At 47.3% G+C, this 23,186-nt stretch overlaps 1 protein-coding gene across 1 annotated transcript in view; it reads right to left on the bottom strand.

Moving 5' to 3' along the window:
* Positions 1-23,186, bottom strand: part of ANKFY1 (ankyrin repeat and FYVE domain containing 1) — a 505,630-nt gene that overhangs the window by 367,591 nt on the left and 114,853 nt on the right. Inside the window, exon 4 of the mRNA XM_086954801.1 lies at positions 2,444-2,579. Coding sequence (XP_086810927.1) covers positions 2,444-2,579 — 136 coding nt within the window. The remainder of the gene's footprint in view (positions 1-2,443; positions 2,580-23,186) is intronic.

Genomic DNA, 23,186 nt, shown 5'->3' with positions numbered 1-23,186 from the left:
AATAACATGCTTGTAATGAGCAGCCCTTTAACCTCCTCTTCCATAGTCAGCATTAAGATCAACTGCAGTTTTAATTGAAGATCCACATGATATGGTTTCTACACGAAGTGGCGGATATGAATCAAGTTGCTTACTTCAACTGCTCCACTACAACAACTATCAGTAATACTAATGAATAAGAGAGGCATTTATATAAAAGCGGGGAAGGAGCAAACAAGGTTCATCAAGTGATCTAATGGCGTATTATTGTTTCAAATATGAGGTGCTACCGGAAGCAAGCACTGACAAAAACAATAGGTCTAGCCTTCAAAGCTATTGTAATGGATACGTTTTTTGTTTTGTTTTTTAAGCATATGCTACAAAAGAGCATGCCATGGCTTAAATATGGTGGCCAAAAGCTTCTAATAAAAATTAAAATAAAAAAATAATGAAACCATTGTTTATAACTTTTATAGACCAGTATAGGTGCTTCCTGGCAGGCAGGTGTAATTAGAACAGGTAAAGAAAACCGTTTTTCACAAGATAATATTACTCTTATTGGCTTAAAGAAGAGATTAACCAGGGTTTGAGTTTCAAACATAGCGTACTAAACAACTAAAAAAAAAAAGACGACAACAAAAACCGATAACATGATAAGGAATGGAAATGAAGTATTTGCAAGTGTTGGGCCACCAGTCCTGGTAATAAAGGGCACTTCTTTTTACACAGGTATAGATGTATGTTTAGGCAAAATGCCTTCACTCAAAGTGTGTGAGGCAAAGGATGAAGTGAGATGACCTACTGAAGCCATGCTATGACGAAAGGAAGCAAAATGTGAACGACAGATGAGCAGACCAATGGATGAATTTTTATATTTATGAATGTTTGATACACGAGGTCGCCAAAAAGCTGAGGCTCTGTCTATGCCAGACCTGAAGAAAGGAGAGTGTGTCAACACTGAATTAGTCAAGGGTTTCATGTGCGGAGAGAAACTTGCCAAATAAAAAAAGAAAGGCATATCTTTTACAGTTCATCATCTTCACTCATTTTAGGCCTTGTTTTGAAAAACGTTCATGCTCCTTCTTCCAAATCAGCAGAGTGTGGCGATAGACCTGTGATTTCCCCAAACCTTCTTGTCTATTACACAAAAACGTTACGCTAAAACAGAAAATAAACTTGAAAGCTAAAAGTTCAGAGGCCTGAAAAGTCGATGATCAAGGTCTCCGTCATACAGCGGGTGACTGCCCTGTAAGAGTTACAGAGATCATGGATCACAAGCAGACGTTACACACACAAACCCCTGCACACGCTGCTTTTTTTAGGGCTTCATCACTGATAAAACTGCACAGCCTGTAAAGTTTACGAGCATAGATGCATTCACGGAGTGCTCCCAAAGAGATTCTACATTGATGTTTGAAGATGAGAAAATCAACCAGATAACATATAGAAAATAACATTAGTATCGTTTCAGAGCATTTAATAGTCCGCACAGAAAAATGTCTTGCCAATTTAGGTTTTGAAAATGTGACCCTAGGAGGATGCTCCTCTGTCAAAGCAAAGTATTAATAATGTATCATCTGGGTTTAAACTAAACAAAATGTATGTTGTGGAGCTGTTGGGGTTGCTCCTTATTTGCTTTGAGTGGCATCTAATGGGGCTAGAGATTCGGTGCATCTTCATTCGCAGTTTCGATGTTAGTGCCCTGATTTCCATTCAGGTCAGCCTGTGCTTTATAAGTGCAATATAATAATATGTTGTTTGGTTGCTCTATGGTGATTTACGTTTGGGCGCCCTCGGTTTCAAAGAGAGTCAACCCCTCACAGTAGCCGAAACTAATCTTGGGCCACTGAATTCTACTCTAATATGTAAGATCCACTGTTCTCGAAGGTCAATGACCTATTACCCTTCCCAATGTCTAACGGGAATAGTCTACTTAAATGTGTGTTATTGACAGACACCTGTCCTGTAGGGAAGCAGCAATGAGCTGATTTAAGTCACTTTAGATAACTTTTTTCTAGGATAAAGGTGTACTGTTTAGTGCAGGGGTCCTGCTGTATTGCTCTATTTAGCCTCTCAGCAGTGTCATAAACCCATTTGAGGATCTGCATTTCAAAATGTTTCTCTGATATGGGGTTCACAGAAAAACGAGAAGCAAAAATATCTATATATGTATGTTAATGATCATCATATAAGCTATAACCCCACACGAAGGTATTACAAAAATAACAATATATAAAATGAGACACTACACTAAGAAATCACATTGAAAGGGAGTGATGGGGGAAACTACTGAGCATGGCAAGCCTACAAATTCAATTGGAGTACAAGCAAATTCTTTACAAACAAATTTACAAATCAGCTGCATCAGTGCGCTGCCACCGACGAGCTACTGCAGCCTGGTAGTAATCACGTGTCTCCAGTTCTGGGGCACTAATCATCATGCGGGCACACTGACACCACTTGCCTCTCCCGCAGCAGCTGCAGCTGAAAGCGGTTAGCGAGCTTCATTAACTCGGTCAAGTAGACGTCATCTTCTCTCAGCTCCAGCTCATCTGTGTAGGTCCAGCGCAGCATGGACATGGTCACCTCGGGGTCAGCATCTGGTAAGAGCGAGACAATCGAGCTTTACAAAAATCAGCAAAGATGATAATGGTAACAATAGCAGATATGTTTGCCTGGGATAAATCTACATTTTGGGTATGGATAGAATCATTCATTCTAGATTCTTTAATAGGGAACCTCTCCAGTCATTATCCATTCCTTTAGGGTCATAGGTCTTACTTGAATGGTATTAAAAACAGCATGAAAAGGTATTGTACATCCTGGGTGACTCTAGGACGGTACGACTGCACCGGGCGCTGACATCGGGCGGGAGCATCGTGTTTGCAAGTTATGGTTTTAAAAGTACCTGCTGCCGCGTTTCTGACCTCCAGCAGTTTTCAGACAACAATAAAAATGTGATTGGAAGTTTGTCTAGTGAAGTGTTGACTCATGGGGAGGTAGAGCAGTGAGTAAATGTGCCTACTACAAAGAACATGCATCATTCAGATCACAAACTGCAAAAATTTAAATAGGCCAGTTGGTTACTGCTTTTGTTAGAGATGCTTTAGTTACTTGCAGTTTGTAAGTTCAAATCCTAACATAGAACAGTGAGCTATTAACTATCATCTAAATGCTGCATTCAAACTGCAAGGTATAAATTAGAGCGTTCTGCTTTTTTCCCCTCAGTCTTTCATTATCCTAATGTTGGAAAAATGGTTCTTTTTGATAGAGATCAATTCTTATTATTAAAGAGAAACCGCAACCATGGTGTTACGTTTTAAATTCGGAGTCTGTGCTTCTCCAGAGTGACCAAGCCCTCTTACACTAGACTGTCTACCGGTATGGACGGCATGCGACTCCTACACCTTGTAGTCTTCCGTCTTATGTAACACTTACTGTACACGGATTTACACACCTATGATTGATTGCCTCTGTGTAATGTGTGTGTGACGCTAAGTGCTCTGACACCCTACACTGGTATGAGTGGCGCTATAAAACAAATTAAGTGCATCTGATGAAGAGTGGTATGGAGACTTGAGGGACACTGTTAAAGGGTTCTAGTGAGGGGATCCGTGGTGGAGGTGGTCTTTGAGGGGCGCCAAACAAACAATGTAGCACTGGGCACCACAAGCGCTGAAGCCGACTGTGTACATCCATTAGTTTTCTACCATTGTTCCAGTTATATCAATATTATTTCTTTTTATTTGTATGACCGCAATTGAGTTGGTTTACAAATTCATTTTATTATGCATATATCACAACAACAGAAACAGAACTCCCGGGTGCTGCAGCGTGCATCAATGAAAACCCACTTCGAGGACATCTATAGACATGGATGTCATGGATGCTAACACAGGGGAAGAAATGTCCACATTAATCCCCACACAACTGCTCGTTACTGGGTGTCCACGCCCATTTGTTTTTCCCACTATAGTCGAGTGAGCCCACTGAATGCAGATCCTGGGGGTGTTCCCCTCATGCCCATCACTCCTCCCCACCATCTGTCCCTTGGGCCCACACCTTTGCAAACTTCTGTGACATCCCTTGGCCTGCTATATCGGTTCCTCAGCCTGTCGCCACCACTCAACACTGGACATCCAGCTATTCACTGACGGAAGTGTTGGACTCCCTCAACTCTTAGGATACCAGTAGAGCAAAGTCAGAGCTGTGCTGCAAAGGAGGAGTGTGCATCTGTCAAGGTTCACCTCTCGCCAGATGCCCAGGAGTATTATCCGGGAAGTTAGCACAAAGGGATCTTTTACCACTTCTGCAAGCCTCTGTTGAACGCCCTTGCAGAAACCCTTCACTTGTGGGCACTCCCAAATTGTGTGCAACAATGTCCCTGGTTGGCCACACCCTCTCCGGCATCTGTCTGTATCTGTCCTGCCTATAGTATCTAGCCTCATGAGGGTGAAGTACGCCCTGCGTAACAACTTTAACAGATAAGCTGGAAAGATAAGATAGCCACCTCCCAGGGATATCTATATGCCACTGGTCTATACACCCCACTGATCATTCTCGATTCTACCGATAGGGCTTTCGTCCTCTATCTCACGAGGTAGCATGATCTTTTTGACCAGGATCACTTTAACTTGTAGATATTGGAGGAACTGACCACCCGGCATGTCGTTTTGTCTTTGTAATTCCTCGAGGGATAGCCACCCCCTGTCATTTCTTAGGACCCCTAGCTTCGAGATACCATTCCTATCAGACTGTAGGTGACCGACACTCCCCGGAGCTCCGCCAAAGCTCTTGAGTCCCACAATGGCATCTCCAGCGCCCAGCCTGTGCATCGCATCTCCAGGTCTGGATCACTGCAGACATTGGATCTGTGAGGGCCAATGCCCCCCTCGCCATATAGCCACCTAGTGTTACCAAGCAGATCCATTGCCCACTTATCTATCACAGCTAGCTCCCGGTGCTCAGTGAAGGACCAGTCATTAACCACCAGTAGCTGGGCCTCTTAGTAGTACAAGCGCAGGTCCGGCAGGGCTACGCCTCCGTCAATTGGTCATCTAGTCAGCGTCCCTAAGGCTATCCGCTTTGTAACCCCATCCCACAGAAGAGTCCTGACCTTAACCTCACCGCTCAGATTAATTGATCTGGGACCTCGAACATACAGTTCTGCAAAACACAGATGAACTTGGACATCGGTTGTATGAGACAGGAGCTAGAGCGGGAAAACTCCTGGCCTGGTTGAGTAGAAAGGAGATGGAGACAAGATGGGTGTTGTCTATTCAGAAGGAGGGGCAAACGCAAACAACACTTAAAGACATAGCGGAGGCCTTCGCTCGGTATTATGCTGCACTCTATAAAGCCAGAACACAGGTGAACGAGACTTAAATAGCCAGTTATCTGGAAGCAACTGAGGTCTCTAAACTCCCACAGGAAGAACGGGACATGTAAGACAACGATTTAACTCTGGAAGAAGTGGTGAAGGCTATTGGATGCCAAAATCGGGGAAAACTCCAGGTCCTAACGGATCACCCAGGGAATTTTTTTAAGCAAAGCATTAGTTTACTAGGCCCGCATCTACTAAATATGTTCCTAGCATCAAAAGAGGAAGGGATACTCCCACCTGATCTTCGTACTGCCACGGTGGTGGCGATCCATAAAGAAGGAAAAACTCCAGAAGAACGCGGGTCCTATCGACCCATGTCACTGCTCAATACAGAAACAAAGATATTGGCCACTATTCTGGTGATGTGACTCCTAGCGGTCATTACCCCACTGGCTCATAGAGACCAGTCAGGTTTCATGCCTAAGCGAGCCACACGTTTCAACATGCGTAGGTTGGCCTTTACATCACCACGCATGAAACAGATAGTCCAACGCATAGTTTACGCCATACATGCCCTCAAGGTCCCTCCGCTCTGGATCTAAATTCCTTCTTGTGGTCCCCGAATTAGGAAAGCCAGGCTGGGCGGGAAGGCACTCTCCCACCTGGCACTCTTTACTGGAATCAGCTCCCCATACACTTGAGACAATGTCCCAAATAGCTTCAATTTGGAAAGCACCTTAATACCATCCTTTACTGTTTCTGATTATGTTCTAGCTCTTAGCTTTTTTGGTGCCTGTCCGAAGCGAAGAGATACCACTCCGGGGGTCGATTCAGGCGCTATATAAATAGATAACAAATATCAAACAAGTTCTTTTAAATTTCCAGAAAGCTGTCAAGAGATGGAGGAAACTCCCTCTGACAATAATGGGAAGGGCTCCCATGTACAAGATGGTCACACTCCCCAAGTTACTATATATGTTACAAAACACCTAAAGCAAAATCCCAGAGAGCTTTTTTGCAACTCTTAACAATGTACTACATATACGTTTGCGGGATGAAACCCACCGAGAACAGCATTGCAAATGCTGCAACGTAACCCATACAATGGGGGTTTGGCCTTACCTGATATTAGAGCCTAGTACAGAGCAGCCCACCTAATTGTAGTTTATGAGTGGAATCACGTTGCAAGAGATCACACCACATATGTACTAGAAAGACTCCAGTTCAGGGACCATACACAACTACACTACATCTACGGCGGCAAAGGTATTAGTCAACTCCTATCTGCTACCCAAAGGGTGTTGGAGGCATGGAAGAGAGCTGAGAAACAGATGAAATGGGTTATGAAACCGACAAGAGAGATCACCTTATGAGAAAGAAAGCGACTACCAGAGATTGGAACGCTTAAGGCTTTGGGAAGTGGTACTTGATAGGGATCTCCAAACTGGGGGATATAATAAAGAAAGGCAACTTTGCACCCTTTAGCAAACTTTAACCTACAGATCAACTACATGACACTCAAACCTACGCCTATCTTAGACTACAACATGCCTGGCGAGCGGAGGACTTGATTCTCCGACGCTGCTAGAAATTCCCCCCCTAGAGGGCAGACTTTTACAGGAAGAAATTCCAACCAAAGCCAGGTCAAGTCAAGTCAAGTCATGAAATTTGTATAGCGTACTACATACCCAGAGGGTTTCAAGGCGCTTCGGAAGGGGAGGAAGATTATTTGTCAAATATCCATGTTTTAAGCTGCTTTCTGAACGCTAGGTGGTTCTGGGTGAGGCGAAGGTAAGCGGGGAGTGAGTTCCATGTTTTAGCAGCCAGGTAAGAAAAGGATCTGCCTCCAATGGTGGTCTTGCTGATGCGGGGTACAGTGGCGAGGGCTTGGCTGGAAGAGCGTAGTTGGCGGGAGGGGGTGTAGAAGGATAGTCGAGAGTTGAGGCAATCTGGTCCGATGTCGTAGAGTGATTTGTGTGCGTGGGTAAGCAGTCGGAAAGTGATCCTTTTATTGACGGGTAGCCAGTGGAGGTCTTTAAGGTGACCAGAAATGTGTTCGTTGCGTGGGATGTCTAATATGAGCCTGGCTGAGGCGTTTTGGATTCGTTGGAGTTTCTTCTGGAGTTTGGCGGTGGTACCTGCGTAGAGGGTGTTACCATAGTCCAGTCGGCTCGTGACCAGAGCGTGGGTGACTGTTTTCCTTGTTTCGGAGGGGATCCAGCGAAATGTTTTTCTGAGCATGCGAAGAATGTTGAAGCAGGAAGAGGATACGGCGCTGACTTGTCTGTTCATTGAGAGTGAAGAGTCCAGGATGACGCCAAGGTTCCGTGCGTGGTCTGTCGGGATGGGTGCTTTTCCGAGGGCTTCCGGCCACCAGGAGTCGTCCCAAGCAGAGGGGGATGTACCTAAGATGAGGACTTCTGTTTTGTCTGAGTTCAGTTTTAGACGGCTTTGTTTCATCCATTCGGCAACTTCTTTCATTCCTTCGTGTAGGTTAGTTTTGGCGGTGCTGGGGTCGTTGGTGAGAGAGAGGATCAGTTGAGTGTCGTCCGCGTAGGAGATGATGTTGAGGTTGTGTTGGCGTGCGATGGCCGCGAGGGGGCTCATGTATACGTTGAAGAGGGTGGGGCTGAGTGAGGATCCTTGAGGTACTCCGCATATGAGTTCAGAGGCTTCTGACTTGAATGGAGGAAGGCGGACTCTCTGGGTTCTTCCGGTGAGGAATGAGGTGATCCATTCAAGTGCTTTTCCTTGGATTCCGATGTTATTGAGGCGTTGTAGAAGGGTGCTGTGGCAGACTGTATCGAATGCTGCAGAGAGGTCGAGGAGGATGAGGGCGACTGTGTCTCCATTGTCCAGTAGAGTTCGAATGTCGTCTGTTGCTGCGATGAGGGCGGTCTCAGTGCTGTGTTTTGCTCGGAAGCCAGATTGTGAGGGGTCGAGGGATTTGTTGGCTTCGAGGAAGGCGGCGAGCTGGTTGTTGACGGCTTTCTCGATGACTTTGGCCGGGAATGGAAGAAGCGAGATGGGGCGGTAATTTTTGAGTTCGGTGGGGTCGGCTGTTGGTTTTTTCAGAAGGGCGGTGAGTTCAGCGTGTTTCCAGCTTTCTGGGAAGGTAGCGGAGTTGAAGGAAGAGTTGATGACGTCTCGGAGGTGCGGTGCTATGACGGAGTCTGCTTTGTTGAAGATGTGGTGAGGGCATGGGTCTGTGGGGGATCCTGAATGGATGGAGTTCATCAGGCGGATGGTGTCCTCAGTGGAGATTGGGTTCCAGGCGTTAAGGGTGTTCGCGGGGGGAAGATGGTCAGCAGATGGTGGGGTGGGTTGGTTTCCGGGTTGGTTGTCAAAGCTGTTGTGGATGTCTGCAATCTTGTTGTGGAAGAATGAGGCTAGGGAGTCGCAGAGGGTTTGAGAAGGGGTGATGTCGTTGGAGTTGGCCGAGGGATTGGAAAATTCCTTGACGATGTTGAAAAGTTCCTTGCTGTTGTGGGCGTTGTTGTCAATTCGATCTTTGAATGCTGTTTTCTAGCCATTTCATTGATATCGAAAACACTGGAAGACATTGATTGGGAGGCGGCTCTCATGCATCCACGTGTAGTGGATATAAAGCAAAGGTTACGCCTCATACAATAAAAGACCCTGCATAGGACTTACTTTGACAGAGCCAGACTGCACAACATGGGGAGAACAGAAACCCCAGACTGTCTGAAATCCGGAACAGATTGCGGAACATTCATACATACCCTATGGGGGTGCAACAAGATTAAAATATATTGGGCCAAGATTCTAGGGGACCTCAATAACAAACTAGACGCACAAATTGAGCTAGAATCCAAATATGTCTTGTTGGGTATCCCCACGAAGATAGACTTACTACGTAACAAACTCACGTTAGCCAATCTGGGACTAGTAGCAGCCAAGCAGGACATAGCCCGATATTGGGGTGTCCATCAACTTCCCTTTCTTAAGGAATTGAGAGCCTGCTTAGATCTATACAAGGTGGCGGAAAAAATAACATATAAAAAAGGGGATGCCCACGAAAATTCTGAAAAATTTGGGCTCCATGGATAAAATACTATGGTTTAGAAATGGTAGACGGAAAGGAGAGATTGGATTTGATAAAATGAAAAATGCTATCCTAGACCTGTTGTCAATAGGTGAAGTTAATTCATATGTAACCCTCATTAACTGTAAATGTATGAAGATTGATTAAAATTTTCTGTTTCTTTAGAAAACATCGTCGCTGTACTCTCTGTCCTAAACAATTGATAATATTTTCTATCTGCTCTATGTCGTGTATCCACAGTTTCTTAGTTTATATTGCTAATAAAAAAATATTTATTAAAACAAGACTATCCACACAATAAGACCCAGTCAATGTGTGTGGAGTGGAACATGTCACACGCAGCCTCAAAAATATGTGCAAATGGTATGTTGCCATTTTAGCCTCCCTTTTCCTAGTAGTATGAGCTTAACACACTTCACTGCATTTAACTAACCTCACAAGGCCCGACTTGGAAGATGGATTTCCCACATGGGGTTCATGAACACAACACAGAGCTGCTTTGTCTTATGAATGGGTTTAGTTCTGTAAATGTAAAACCCCATAACTCTTAATATCTAATACATGTAATGCATATTATCTGCGGAGTTGTTTATAATATAATTATTTTCTGATACATGATTTGTGAAAGATTTGGCAAAATAAATCCTATTATAGTAAAACACCAATCACAGTGATAGATCACTGATTTGGGGGTACAAAGGGGGAGGCACATACCATCACCTGTAGATAACAGAATCCCTGTCCCAACTCTGTCTGACTCTTTACACTTCTTATCTAGAGGTGCATAACTCGGTAGAAGGGGAGTAGGAGACACCTGCCAGTTCTCCTTTCCCACAAAAGCGGTGCATTTCCTTTATTCAACAAGCAATGGAAATGCAATAGGTCTCGGATTTATTGATGTTTTGAGCTAATGGCCTTGTAAATGGCAATGTCTTTTCGCCATGTGGTGTGTAGTGTGTAGTGGAATTATGTGGGTTGAATTGTAGCAATGGTGGCATGCTGCGCTTTAGATGAATATGTTTTAAAAGTAAAGTGTGCCATACTGTGATTGCTACAATAGTTAATTATGGATGCGTTCACAATTGATGTGTGCACTGATGGCTGGTGGTGTGTGTGCCTGGTGAAAGCGTGCACTGCCGGCTGGTGGTGTGTGTTCCTGGTGAAAGTGTGCACCGACGGCTGGTGGTGTGTGTGTGTGTGTGTGTGGGGTGTTGTGTGTGGGGTGTTGTGTGTGGGGTGTTGTGTGTGGGGTGTTGTGTGTGGGGTGTTGTGTGTGGGGTGTTGTGTGTGGGGTGTTGTGTGTGGGGTGTTGTGTGTGGGGTGTTGTGTGTGGGGTGTTGTGTGTGTGTGTGGTGTGTGTGTGTGTGGTGTTGTGTGTGGGTGGTGTGTGTGTGGGTGGTGTGTGTGTGGGTGGTGTGGTGAGTGTGTGGTGTTGTGGTGTGGTGAGTGTGTGGTGTTGTGGGTGGTGTGTGGTGTGTGTGTGGTGTGTGTGTGGTGTGGTGGTGTGTGTGGTGGTGTGTGTGGTGGTGTGTGTGGTGGTGTGTGTGGTGGTGTGTGTGGTGGTGTGTGTGGTGGTGTGTGTGGTGGTGTGTGTGGTGGTGTGTGTGGTGGTGTGTGTGGTGGTGTGGTGGTGGTGTGGTGGTGGTGTGTGTGGTGGTGTGGTGGTGTGTGTGGTGGTGTGTGTGTGTGGTGTTGTGGGTGTGGTGTGTGCGTGTGTGTGTGTGGTGTGTGTGGGGTGTGCGTGTGTGTGTGGTGTTGTGTGTGTGGTGGTGCATGTGTGTGATGGTGTGTGTGTGTGGTGTGTGGTGTTTTATGTATGACATCATCCTGGCACGCATTATGCCATTATTGGCTAATGATCTGGGTCCAGGAATTCAACATGTAATCAATATGTCCCTCAGCACAGGGGAAGTTCCCTCAGACTGGAAGCGTGCACTGGTGAGACCACTGAGGAAAAATAACACCATCCCATGGACTGAATTGACAAACCTTAGACCAATCTCACTCCTCCCATTCTTGGGGAAGTTGACGGAGAAGTTTGTCAATCTGCACTTGTCAGGTTTTATCGAAAGTGCAGGAGGGCTGGATCCCTCCCAGTCTGGGTTTAGGCCAAGGCACAGCACCGAGACCGCCTTGTTGTCAGTCGCAGACGATCTGCATATGCTACAGGATAGGGGTTTTTCCGTTATCCTAGTGCTTTTAGATTTGTCAGCGGCGTTCGACACGGTGTCACACGACACCATGACCTCCAGATTATTAGACATCGGGCTGGAGGGTAAGGTGCTGGCCTGGCTAAGGAGTTTTCTCACAAAACGTACCCAAAGTGTCATCTTGGGTACGTTTCGGTCGGAGGAGGTGGAGATCTCTCAGGGGGTGCCACAGGGCTCTTGTCTGAGCCCTACGTTATTTAACATCTATGTGGCGCCCCTGGCTAACATCATGAGATCCCACGGTTTCATCCCAGTATCGTAAGCGGACGATACCAAACTCCTCTTTCCGTTCAAAACTTTGACATCTGAAGTGCGAAACTCCTTTGCCCGGGGCATGAAAGAAGTGACCCAGTGGATGGCCTCAAACTTCTTACAGTGCAACGTCTCCAAAACGGAGGTGATGCTCTTCGGGGAAGCTAAACGCCTGTGGACTCCCGACTGGTGGCCGCAAGATCTGGGCCCAGTCCCTGAGCCCAAACAGTGCGTGAAAAATCTCGGAGTAAAACTGGACCAGGTGCTTTCCTTGAAACAACATGGAAACCAAGTGGTTGGCTCCTGTTTCCATGTTATTGGGCTTCTCCAAAGAGTGTTCCCCCTGCTCCCTGATACCACCAGAAGAACTTTGGTACAGGCGCTCGTATTGAGCAGACTAGACTACTGCAACGGATTGTTGCTAGCTGCCAACGAGGGGGTCATTTCCAGGTGTCAGGTTGTGCAAAACACCGCGGCACGCCTTGTCGTTAATGCCCCTGCACGCACTCCATCTAAACCCCTGTTGGCCAAACTTCACTGGCTTCCAGTGAAACAGAGGGTAATGTTCAAGGCGTGCTGTATTATCCATAAGTGCCTTATAGGGAAAGGCCCGGACTACCTGACTAAAAAGTTTGGTGTATACGTTCCCTCTTGATCGCTTAGATCAGGAGATCAAGAACTCCAATGTGTCCCAAGGATTAAGAAGACAAGGCAAGGGGGCAGGGCCCTATCTGTTGCCGGCCCTAAGCTGTGGAATAATCTCCCCAGAGAAATCAAACAATGCAGGGAACACCTTCCGTTTAGGAAGAAACTAAAAACCTTTCTCTTCCAATATTAGGTTATCTATATTAGGAAATAAGGATACATGAAAGAACCTGCTTTGCTTAAAATGATGCCAGGGGCGCGGAGATACTCCTTCGGGAGTCGATTCCCAGCGCGCAAATAAAATAAATAAATAAATATGTGTGTGGTGTTGTGTGTGTGGTGTGTGGGGTGTGTGTGGTGTGTGTGGTGTGTGTGGTGTGTGTGTGTGTGTGTGTGTGGTGTGTGTGTGTGTGGTGTGTGTGTGTGTGTGGTGTTGTGTGTGTGGTGTTGTCAATCAATCAATCATAACATTTGTATAGCGCACTACTCACCCGGCAGGGTCTCAAGGCGCTTCGGGGAGGGGGTCTGCTATTGCTCGAACAGCCAGGTCTTGAGTTGTCTCCTGACCGCGAGATGGTCCTGGGTCAGCCGAAGATGGATGGGGAGGGAGTTCCATGCCTTGGCCGCCAGGTAGGAGAAGGATCTGCCTCCGGCGGTGGCTCTTCGGATGCATGGTACGGCGGCGAGGGCGAGGCTTGTAGAAGGTCAAGCGGTCGTTGAGGTACTTGGGGCCCAGGTCGTGGAGAGACTTGTGTGTGTGGGTGAGGAGCCTGAACTTGATCCTCTTGCTAACGGGGAGCCAGTGCAGGTCCTTCAGGTGGCCGGAGATGTGGCTGCGTCGGGGGATGTCCAGGACGAGTCGGGCGGAGGCGTTCTGGATGCGTTGGCGTCTTTTCTGTAGCTTGGCTGTGGTTCCGGCGTAGAGGGTGTTCCCGTAGTCCAGTCGGCTGGTGACGAGTGCCTGGGTGACCGTCTTCCTGGTTTCGGTCGGGATCCATCGGAAGATCTTGCGGAGCATGCGTAGGGTGTTGAAGCATGAGGAGGAGACGGCGTTGACTTGTCTGGTCATCGAGAGGGAGGAGTCCAGGATTAAGCCCAGGTTGCGTGCGTGGTCTGTTGGCTTGGGAGTGGCGCCCAGGGCAGGGGCCACCAGGAGTCGTCCCAGGCGGAGGGCGATGGTCCCAGGACGAGGACTTCCGTCTTGTTGTGTGTGGGGTGTGTGTGTGTCGTGTGTGTGGGGTGTGTGTGTGGGGTGTGTGTGTGGGGTGTGTGTGTGTGGGGTGTGTGTGTGTGGGGTGTGTGTGTGGGGTGTGTGTGTGGGGTGTGTGTGTGGGGTGTGTGTGTGGGGTGTGTGTGTCGTGTGTGGGGTGTGGGTTGTTGTGTGGGTGATGGTGTGGTGTGGGTGATGGGATGGTGTGGTGTGGGTGATGGTGTGGGTGTGGGTGTGGGTGTGGGGTTGTTGATCCTCTGTGAGACACCGGGGTCTGTCGTCTGGAATGGAAGCTTTGGTCAGATGAAGGAGCATGGAAATGTTGCGCTCCTGTGAAAGAGCTAGCAGGTGATTGGGGTCCCCCTTAGGAGTCAAAGACTCTGAAAGCAGTGCCCCTGTTTTTAACACAACAGCACCAGTGTGCCTCAAGTAACGTGCCAGGTCTTCTAGGTGCCTAGAACAACGTCCCAGTGAAAGCACTGGCACCAAAGCACATCATTTGTGCTCACCCTGCACACTCACACACTGCTCACCCTACACACACACACACACTGCTCACCCTGCACACACACTTACACTGCACACACACGCACACACACAGCTCACCCTGCACGCACACACACACTGCTCACCCTGCACACACACACACTGCTCACCCTGCACACACACACACTGCTCACCCTGCACACACACACACTGCTCACCCTGCACACACACACACACACACACTGCTCACCCTGCACACACACACACACACACTGCTCACCCTGCACACTCACACACTGCTCACCCTGCACACACACACACTGCTCAACCTACACGCACACACACTGCTCACCCTGCACACTCACACACTGCTCACCCTGCACACTCACACACTGCTCACCCTGCACACTCACACACTGCTCACCCTGCACACTCACACACTGCTCACCCTGCACACACACACACACACTGCTCACCCTGCACACACACACTGCTCACCCTGCACACACACACACACACACTGCTCACCCTGCACACACACACACACACACACACACACACACTGCTCACCCTGCACACACACACACACACACACACACACTGCTCACTCTGCGCACACACACACACACACACACACACTGCTCACCCTGCACACACACACACACACACACACACTGCTCACCCTGCACACTCACACACTGCTCACCCTGCACACACACACACACTGCTCAACCTGCACACACACACACTGCTCAACCTGCACACACACACACACTGCTCAACCTACACACTCACACACTGCTCACCCTGCACACTGCTCACCCTGCACACTCACACACTGCTCACCCTGCACACACACACACTGCTCACCCTGCACACACACACACACACTGCTCACCCTGCGCACACACACTTACACTGCTCACCCTGCACACACACACACACACTGCTCACCCTGCACACACACACACACACTGCTCACCCTGCACACACACACACTGCTCAACCTGCACACACACACACACTGCTCAACCTACACACTCACACACTGCTCACCCTGCACACTGCTCACCCTGCACACTCACACACTGCTCACCCTGCACACTCACACACTGCTCACCCTGCACACTCACACACTGCTCACCCTGCACACACACACACACACTGCTCACCCTGCACACACACACACTGCTCACCCTGCACACACACACTGCTCACCCTGCACACACACACACTGCTCACCCTGCACACACACACACACACACTGCTCACCCTGCGCACACACACTTACACTGCTCACCCTGCACACACACACACACACACTGCTCACCCTGCACACACACACACACACACACACACACTGCTCACCCTGCACACACACACACACACACACTGCTCACCCTGCACACTCACACACACACACACACACACACACACACACACACACACACTGCTCACCCTGCACACACACACTCACACACTGCTCACCCTGCACACTGCTCACCCTGCACACTCACACACTGCTCACCCTGCGCACACACACACTGCTCACCCTGCACACTCACACACTGCTCACCCTGCACACTCACACACTGCTCACCCTGCACACTCACACACTGCTCACCCTGCACACTCACACACTGCTCACCCTGCACACTCACACACTGCTCACCCTGCACACTCACACATTGCTCACCCTGCACACTCACACATTGCTCACCCTGCACACTCCTGCCTGTGTTGCCTGTTTCTATGTACTGTGTATATATCAGGTCGAGAGAGAACGTAACTTGGCCTGGCACTGCCTCGGCGGTGGGAGCTGTTGCTTTGAGTCAGCCACCCACCGTTCCCCAGTTCATATCCAAAAATCGGAGCGCCTAGAAACCTGTTGATCGCAATATAAAGGCGCTATTGTTTTTAAAAAAACTTGTTACGTTATGTGATCCTCTTTGAGTCAGCCCACCCTCCGTTCCCCAGTTCGTATCCAAAAACCGTAGCGCCTAGAAATCTGGTGATCCTAATATACGGCGCTATCGTTTTTTGTTTTGTTTTACCTGTTACGTTAAGAGATCCTCTATGTGTCCAGCCTATGCCCCATTTCCCAGTTCCTATCCAAAAACAGTAGCGCCTAGAAACCAGGTGCTCTCAATATATATATAGGGTTTTCTTGTTTTGTTTTACTTGTCGTTTGCAATCCTTACTCTGTGGAACCAAAAACAGAAACTTCACATATATACCACGCTTGCACACAGGTACTCGCCGAGCCACCTACCTATGAGCCAGGCGAATATCCAGACCCAGGGCAGCATCTTCTCTCGCTACCTGTGACACCTGAACACAACCACCAACTCTCCAAGTAATCCGGGCTCGCGCGCGCTCCACGCGGCTTCTAATGCAGGCTCGTGCTTAGTGGAAGGAAGAAATCCAGATGTATTCACGCCGGGCATCCTCAGAAGATCAGCCCCCTCCGGCACCGAGAACAACCCCCAGCATCCATGCCAGGGCCCATGAAGGAGGCTGGAGGGTGGCAGGCAGCCGAGCTAGGGGAGTGGGGACCGGGGAGGCACCTAAGGTGCAGATAAGGGCGGATGAGGTATAGAGGCGCGGGCAGGTGAGGTACAGAGATCGATGCAGGTAATGTAAAGAGGTTGTTGCAGGTGAGGTACGCAGGAGGAGGCAGGTGTTATAATGCGGCGGGAGCAGTTGAGGTACAGGGCGGAGGTGATGGGGAGGGATAGAAGCGGGGCAGATGTTCTACAGATGTAGATGCATGTGAGGTATAAAGGTTTAAAGCAGGCCCGGTCTGGGACCGAGGTAGGTGAGGCGGGAAGGCAGGAGGAATATAGTAAAGAAGTTTAGATGGACAAGAGAGGTATGGAGATGAGGTCTGACTGAGGTAGCAGCAGGTGTGTAACAGGTGGGGACAACAGGTGAGGTATGGAGTTGAGGTACGAAGTCAGGTGAGGCACTCAGGTGGGAATGCTGGAAGTGTGGAGAGTCTGCCGGGCGCTGAGGTTGGGGGGCTGTGGGGCGGACTCGTGCTGCCTCCTGCAGCCTCAGATGTGCTGAGCTGCGGAGCTGTTCCTCGCTCGGAGGCGGCTCCAAGGCTGGGGCTGGAGGGAGGTGGAGTCTCGGCGTTGCCTTCCAGCCCAGGGGAGTGCCGGAGCCGCTCATTCACAGCTGAGACAAACAGGGGGCGCCGGAAGCACCCCATGGGTCCTCCCACCCCGACGGGGTGCAGCCGGGGCTCCGGCGTCCCTTTGTGAGCGCTCGACATGTTTTATTGGAATTTCTAAGCAAAATAAATCACACCGATGAATGGCCCCTAAAGAAATACGGTTCATTGGACTAAACATTGCAAAATCACACTGTCACTCGAAGGAAACTATCTGACAGGAGCGGGGACCAGGCCTCGCGACACCCCCTGCCCTGCAGCCTGTTTTGTTTGAACGCAGACTCGGGCGGCGGGGCAGAGCCTGCCAGCGGGGCTGGGGGGGCGTGGGAGGGGGCTACACATGAGCATATGTTTTGAGCCGCGATAATTCAAAACATATGGCCTCTGGTGCGCGTAACAGACACCAATAGGCCATAGGCGGAGCTACGCGACCGCCTATGGCCAATTGCGTGTTCTATTAAAATACAGCACGCACACAAAGACCAATGAAAATGGACCTTGGAAATAACACGCACGACCTGCGTGGAATTTCCAGGTCCACGGCCTATTAAGTGTTCTGTTAAAAAATAGCACGCACGCAAAGGCCAATGAAAATGGACCTTCGAAATAACACGCAAGAGCTGCGTGGAATTTCCAGGTCCATTTTCAAAACGCCGGGAAAAGGACTCTCGCTGCGCGACACTGATGCGCAGTGTACGCTAGGCCTGAGCCCTAAAAAGGTGACCTACTTGGTGTGACCCAATAATACTGGAGCGAACACAAACATATGTTAAAACACAGGCAGATAAGACTAGTTAGGAGGGCAATAGGTCCCAGGCCATAATGCTCAATCCAGTAAAGTACCAGATGGGCCCCAGTTAAGAAGGGTCTGAGAGAGGAGGTGGTGGCTAAGGGGGCCTGCCCGTATGAACCACAAACAATTAACAGGTCCTGGTTAATGGTCATCAAGACCAGTAAATGCAAGAAGATCTCGCCCCCAACACGGGTAAGATGCACATCCATCTCCACAGCGGAATCGGACCACCTCCTTTTATTGTTAGGAAGCTATCCCTGCCTGAAATTCACTGATTGACCAACATATAGCGTTTCCCTTGGGATTCCAGTCAGAAAGCAATGGCTTTAAGAGAGCACTAAACAGAAGGACAGCAAATATTTATGAACCTTTGGTAACACTGGTTCAGACCTATGCTATATCCCTCTCTGGAGACTTTTAATCGCTGAAATAACCCAGCCTCATGCTGAGACAGTGGAAACCGTTTTAACGTGGTGATGTCACATTACTAGGTGATGTCCCTTTAGTTTTGAGTGCCACACTGGCATCTCACAAAGCCAACAGACCGTGACAATGTCTATCAAATAATGAGAACTGTAACAGAAGATGTGCTCGGGATAAAGAATCTGTAGAGATGTCACCTCTACAAACATTGTTACCAAAAGTATTTAACTTATTCTTGTACAGCATGGCCTGAGAGAAAAATCTTCAGTACGATTTGAAATTCCTAAATACAAGGAAAGACCTATCATAATTGATGTTGTTGAGTGTAAATATACAAGAATCTTGACGCTACAACCCAACTAACAACTTACTAGCCCTCTATTTATAGAGTTCAAATCAAGCCATAACAGACACCTGCTATCTACCTGCTAGCCTACAATAAAGGTCTGCAAGAAGCCCCTCTACCCTCCTTCTCAATACTGACAATCTGCATCACTACAAAGCATGTCCTTAAATGTGTGGCTAAGTGACTATTGGGTGTATCTTATTGGTTCTTCAAGCAAACATGTAAAGAATATTGAAGGTGGTCTCTGAATCCGACCTAGTCTCGTCCGTTCGAGTCCCAAGACAAAGTTACTAGCCATATAGGGGTTAGTAAAGGAGTAGCTACCAGACAACAGTACGTTTTTAATGCACTCGTGCTCCAGTTTCTTGTTTTGAGGGTTCTACTGAAATTTGGTAACACAAATTATTTTTGTACCCCTGATTTTGTAAGGTGTGCAGGTAACAGATTTGCGCACCACTAGGGACACCAGCTCCATCAAGATAGTTTCTGCATCAATGGTTCTTCATCCTGATCAACTTGAGGCAGCAGAGAACCATAATGAACTAAAACTCATTCAGGGCATCTGAACCCAGCACCTCAGCAACTTAATGCCCTCAGATTAAGATAATGGTGATATGCCAAGGACCTACAATTTTGCTCACATAGATGGTTGTGTGATGCTGAAGCTCTGCTGCCAGGCGCCACTTTACGCTCTGAATCAGGAGGCAACAAATCAAGGGGCAGTAGTGGGATGGATTGATTTGAAACAGATCACCACACATTCTCCTAAACAGAATGCAGTAGAATGACTTTTTGGTAACTGAGACATGTTAGTCTTCTTGGTGTGTAAGGCCTATGTCACTTCCACATCATAAACGTTACATCTACTTTGTCTTTCAGGTTACACAACAGTCACCTACATGATGTGGTTCACTCATCCAACAAAGTTACATAATTTATGTAATCAACCTAAACCAGCAATCTAGTTGTATTTAGGTGCAGGGCATCGTTATTATGTCGATGCCACCAATCACCTTTTTTTGCACTACACTTCTGTGAGAAAAAGGAGAAGAATATTATCTTTTGTGTAGTGCAACAAAGTAAGACCCAACAAAAAAAAATGTATTTATGTACCCCTGGTTTTTGATAAAAAATACCAGAGTCATGGCAGGACTCATCATGCTTAAAATGTCAACATGTTTCTGCACACAACTGTATGCCCAGAAACGTCACATGCATTCTTTAAAACAATTGTTGGCGTGATCCTGATGGAGAGTAAACTCCTTTAACAGCCAAATCCCCAAAAGCATATAGAGAGTCATAGATCCTTCGACATCCCTTGCCTGAATATGCAGTATGCAGCCATTATCCAATCCGCAACAGTGTTATGGTACGTTCTCTGGACCTGATGTAATTTCAAATCTCACTATGAATTCTTTTCGGCGAGCATGCACAGGTTTAGAGATATTCTGAATTGACTGTTTATTCAAATACAAGGATTCTTTAAAATTCTAAACCCTTCCCAGAAAAATTAGTCCAAAATTATAAGCAGATCAATTCCAATTTCCAAAATATCGGTCCCTAAAACAAAACCAGACAGCTGGCCAGCAAACATATCAGAAGATACAATTGCGATCTGGTAAACATCAGTACGGAGAATGTAGGAGTAGGACACTGACAAACTTTACTGGGTCGAAGACCAACAACCAGGTTCCAGTAACCTGAGGCGAACTATAGAAATGAAGTGTCCTATGTGAGCTACACACTCCCAGTTTGAAAAAGCAACAACAGAATTAAAAAAACATGACATTGCTTCAGCTATAAAAACCAAGTAATTGAACTAGAACTGAAAGAAAAGTAGGGTTGTGCGGAACAAAAATGTAAAACAAGTCCATTTGTGTGCAGAAAGAATACCATGTTACATTGATCATCTATATGGCGTGCAACTACAACACAGTGAATAACTGGTGAATAACTAAATTAGTGAATGCTATAAACTGTTCAAAGCGCTGCCGCCTCTGGAATAAATACAGAAGACCAAACACCAGTCCTTTTGCTGTGCCCTCAGGTATGGATCTTAAACCAATCCTAATCACCCAGACACAAGTACTCCTCTTCTTCTTTAAAGCATTTAAGACCCTCCTCTTTATACAATATCTCACTAAAGGGTAATCTTTCAGTTAAGGCGCCAAACAATAAAACCTTGCTCTTCCAATAACTCATCTTGTAAAACCAACCAGATTTTAGAATCCTCTTGACAGCCCATCTTTTTATTCCCCTACTCTTTTCCTAACCATAAAGCAACCTCTCCCCAAGACATGGTAAACACGCAATCAGCATCATGTTTTATCCCACAGTAAAAGGTGAGCAAGATAAAATAGAACAGGACCAGGACTACAAAACGTTGCTCCTGCAGAATAACATTAAAGTGATTACTTACAGCTGTGAAGATGATAAATATGTAGAAAAACATTGCAGACTGGACAGATCACCTCAGACTAATGCTGATCGTAGTCAGCTGGTGGTAGTAGGGACAAATAAGTGACTAAAACAATAACTAATGAGATATAAAATAAATTCAAGTAGAGAGTAACAACTCAATAATAATTTAAAAGGGTTGATCATACATTCGAGGTGGGTGTGAACATGATCAGAAATATACGCCAGGGCCGGGACTCTCAAAAGAAGCTACCACTAGGTCGTCATCAGAAAACTATTCCCAGATGTATTAGGAAAGATCTGTGGACATTTATTTTGCTGATCTCCTCTGATACGTTTCTACAAGTATTACTGTCTCTTTTAGCTGTTCCCCTTTGTTCACTGGTCTCTTGCATTACAATACCATTGGGCAAGGATGCTGGTCAAAGAAACAAACAATAGTAAAAGTATAGAGACTGAAATATACTACTGAAGAAGGGTTTAAAGGAATAATGTAGAACCATGGAGGGAGACATGCAGAATTGATGGAATGCAGTGAAATAAAGCGAAGGTGAACGAATGATGCTGCTGTCAGCCAATATGAAATAACCAAAAGGTTTGAAAGGAGTTAACTAGCTAAAATCCAAGAGGGTTTATCATACACTAGCGGTGGGAGAGAACTAGATCAGAAAGGTCTGCTAGGCCCCAGCTCTCGAACAAGCTACCATTAGCTATCTATCAGACAACCAATTCCAGCTAATTTAAAACAATATAGATACATTTTGTTTTGCTGATCCCATATGCATGATCTAGGTTTCTCTGTCCCCTTTTGCCTGGCCTGGCAGTGCCTTATAGCCGACTACCATCCTTTCATGGCTTCTGGTGCCAGTGTACAGCTTGATAAACAGTAACAACAATAAAAATATAGAAACATAAAAATACTATGTAATGTAATGAAAGGTGGATTTGTAGAGCGATGTTGGTCACCCATGAGGGTACCCAGGCACAGTGTAGGTGTGTGGTGAGGCTGGGCCAGAATATAGACAATCTCAATGGCCCGCAAGAAGACTATTTGAATAGCCAGGTCCTCAACTTCTTGTGGAATTCAAGAAGTGAGAGGAAGGCCCTGATGTGTTGGGGGAGGTCGTTCCAGGATTTGGTGGCTTGGTATGAGAATGATCGAGTGCGCAAGGGAGAGTGATGCTGAGCGAAGTTGTCTGGTGAGTCCCATGTTGTGTAGTGACTTGAATGTGTACATGAGAAGTTTTAACTGGCAGCGCTTCTGGATGGGGACTCAGTGGAGCTGAGGAGTGGTGTGGGTTTGGTGCAGGAGATCCAACAGAGTCTGGTGGCGGCATTTTGGATGCTTTGAACTCTGTGAAGGAGATGGGTTGGGAGGCAGGCATAGAGGGTGTTGCCAAAGTCCAATCTGCTTGTGATTAATGCATGTGTGATGATATGTCCGGTGTCCAGTGGGAGCCACTTGTAGATCTTGTCTAACATGTGGAGGATGTAGAAGCATGAACAGGTGACGGCATTGACCTGGCACTTCATGGTGAGGTTGGTGTCCAGGATGAGGCCTTGGTTCCGAGCGGAATTGATTGGGTGGGTGTGGGTCCAAGATCGATGGGCCACCAGGTGAGTCCCTATGTGAGCCCTTATTCGCGAAGATCAGCACTTCAATTTTGTCGGCATTGAGCTTGAGGCAGTTTACTTTCATCCTACTCGCCACGCTTTACAAGTTGAAGTGTGTGGGGCTGAGTGATGATCCCTGTAGAACTATGCAGATGAGGTCCTTGGGTTCTGAAGTGCACAGCGAGAGCCTGGATCGTTGGTATTCCGGAGAATAAGTAAGCTATCCATTTGAGTACAGGTACTGGT

Source organism: Lissotriton vulgaris, chromosome 2_1 (assembly GCF_964263255.1).
Source record: "Lissotriton vulgaris chromosome 2_1, aLisVul1.2, whole genome shotgun sequence".
NCBI lineage: Eukaryota > Metazoa > Chordata > Amphibia > Caudata > Salamandridae > Lissotriton > Lissotriton vulgaris.
Note: the sequence above shows the minus strand (reverse complement) of the source record. Positions and strands in the feature narration are given on the sequence as shown.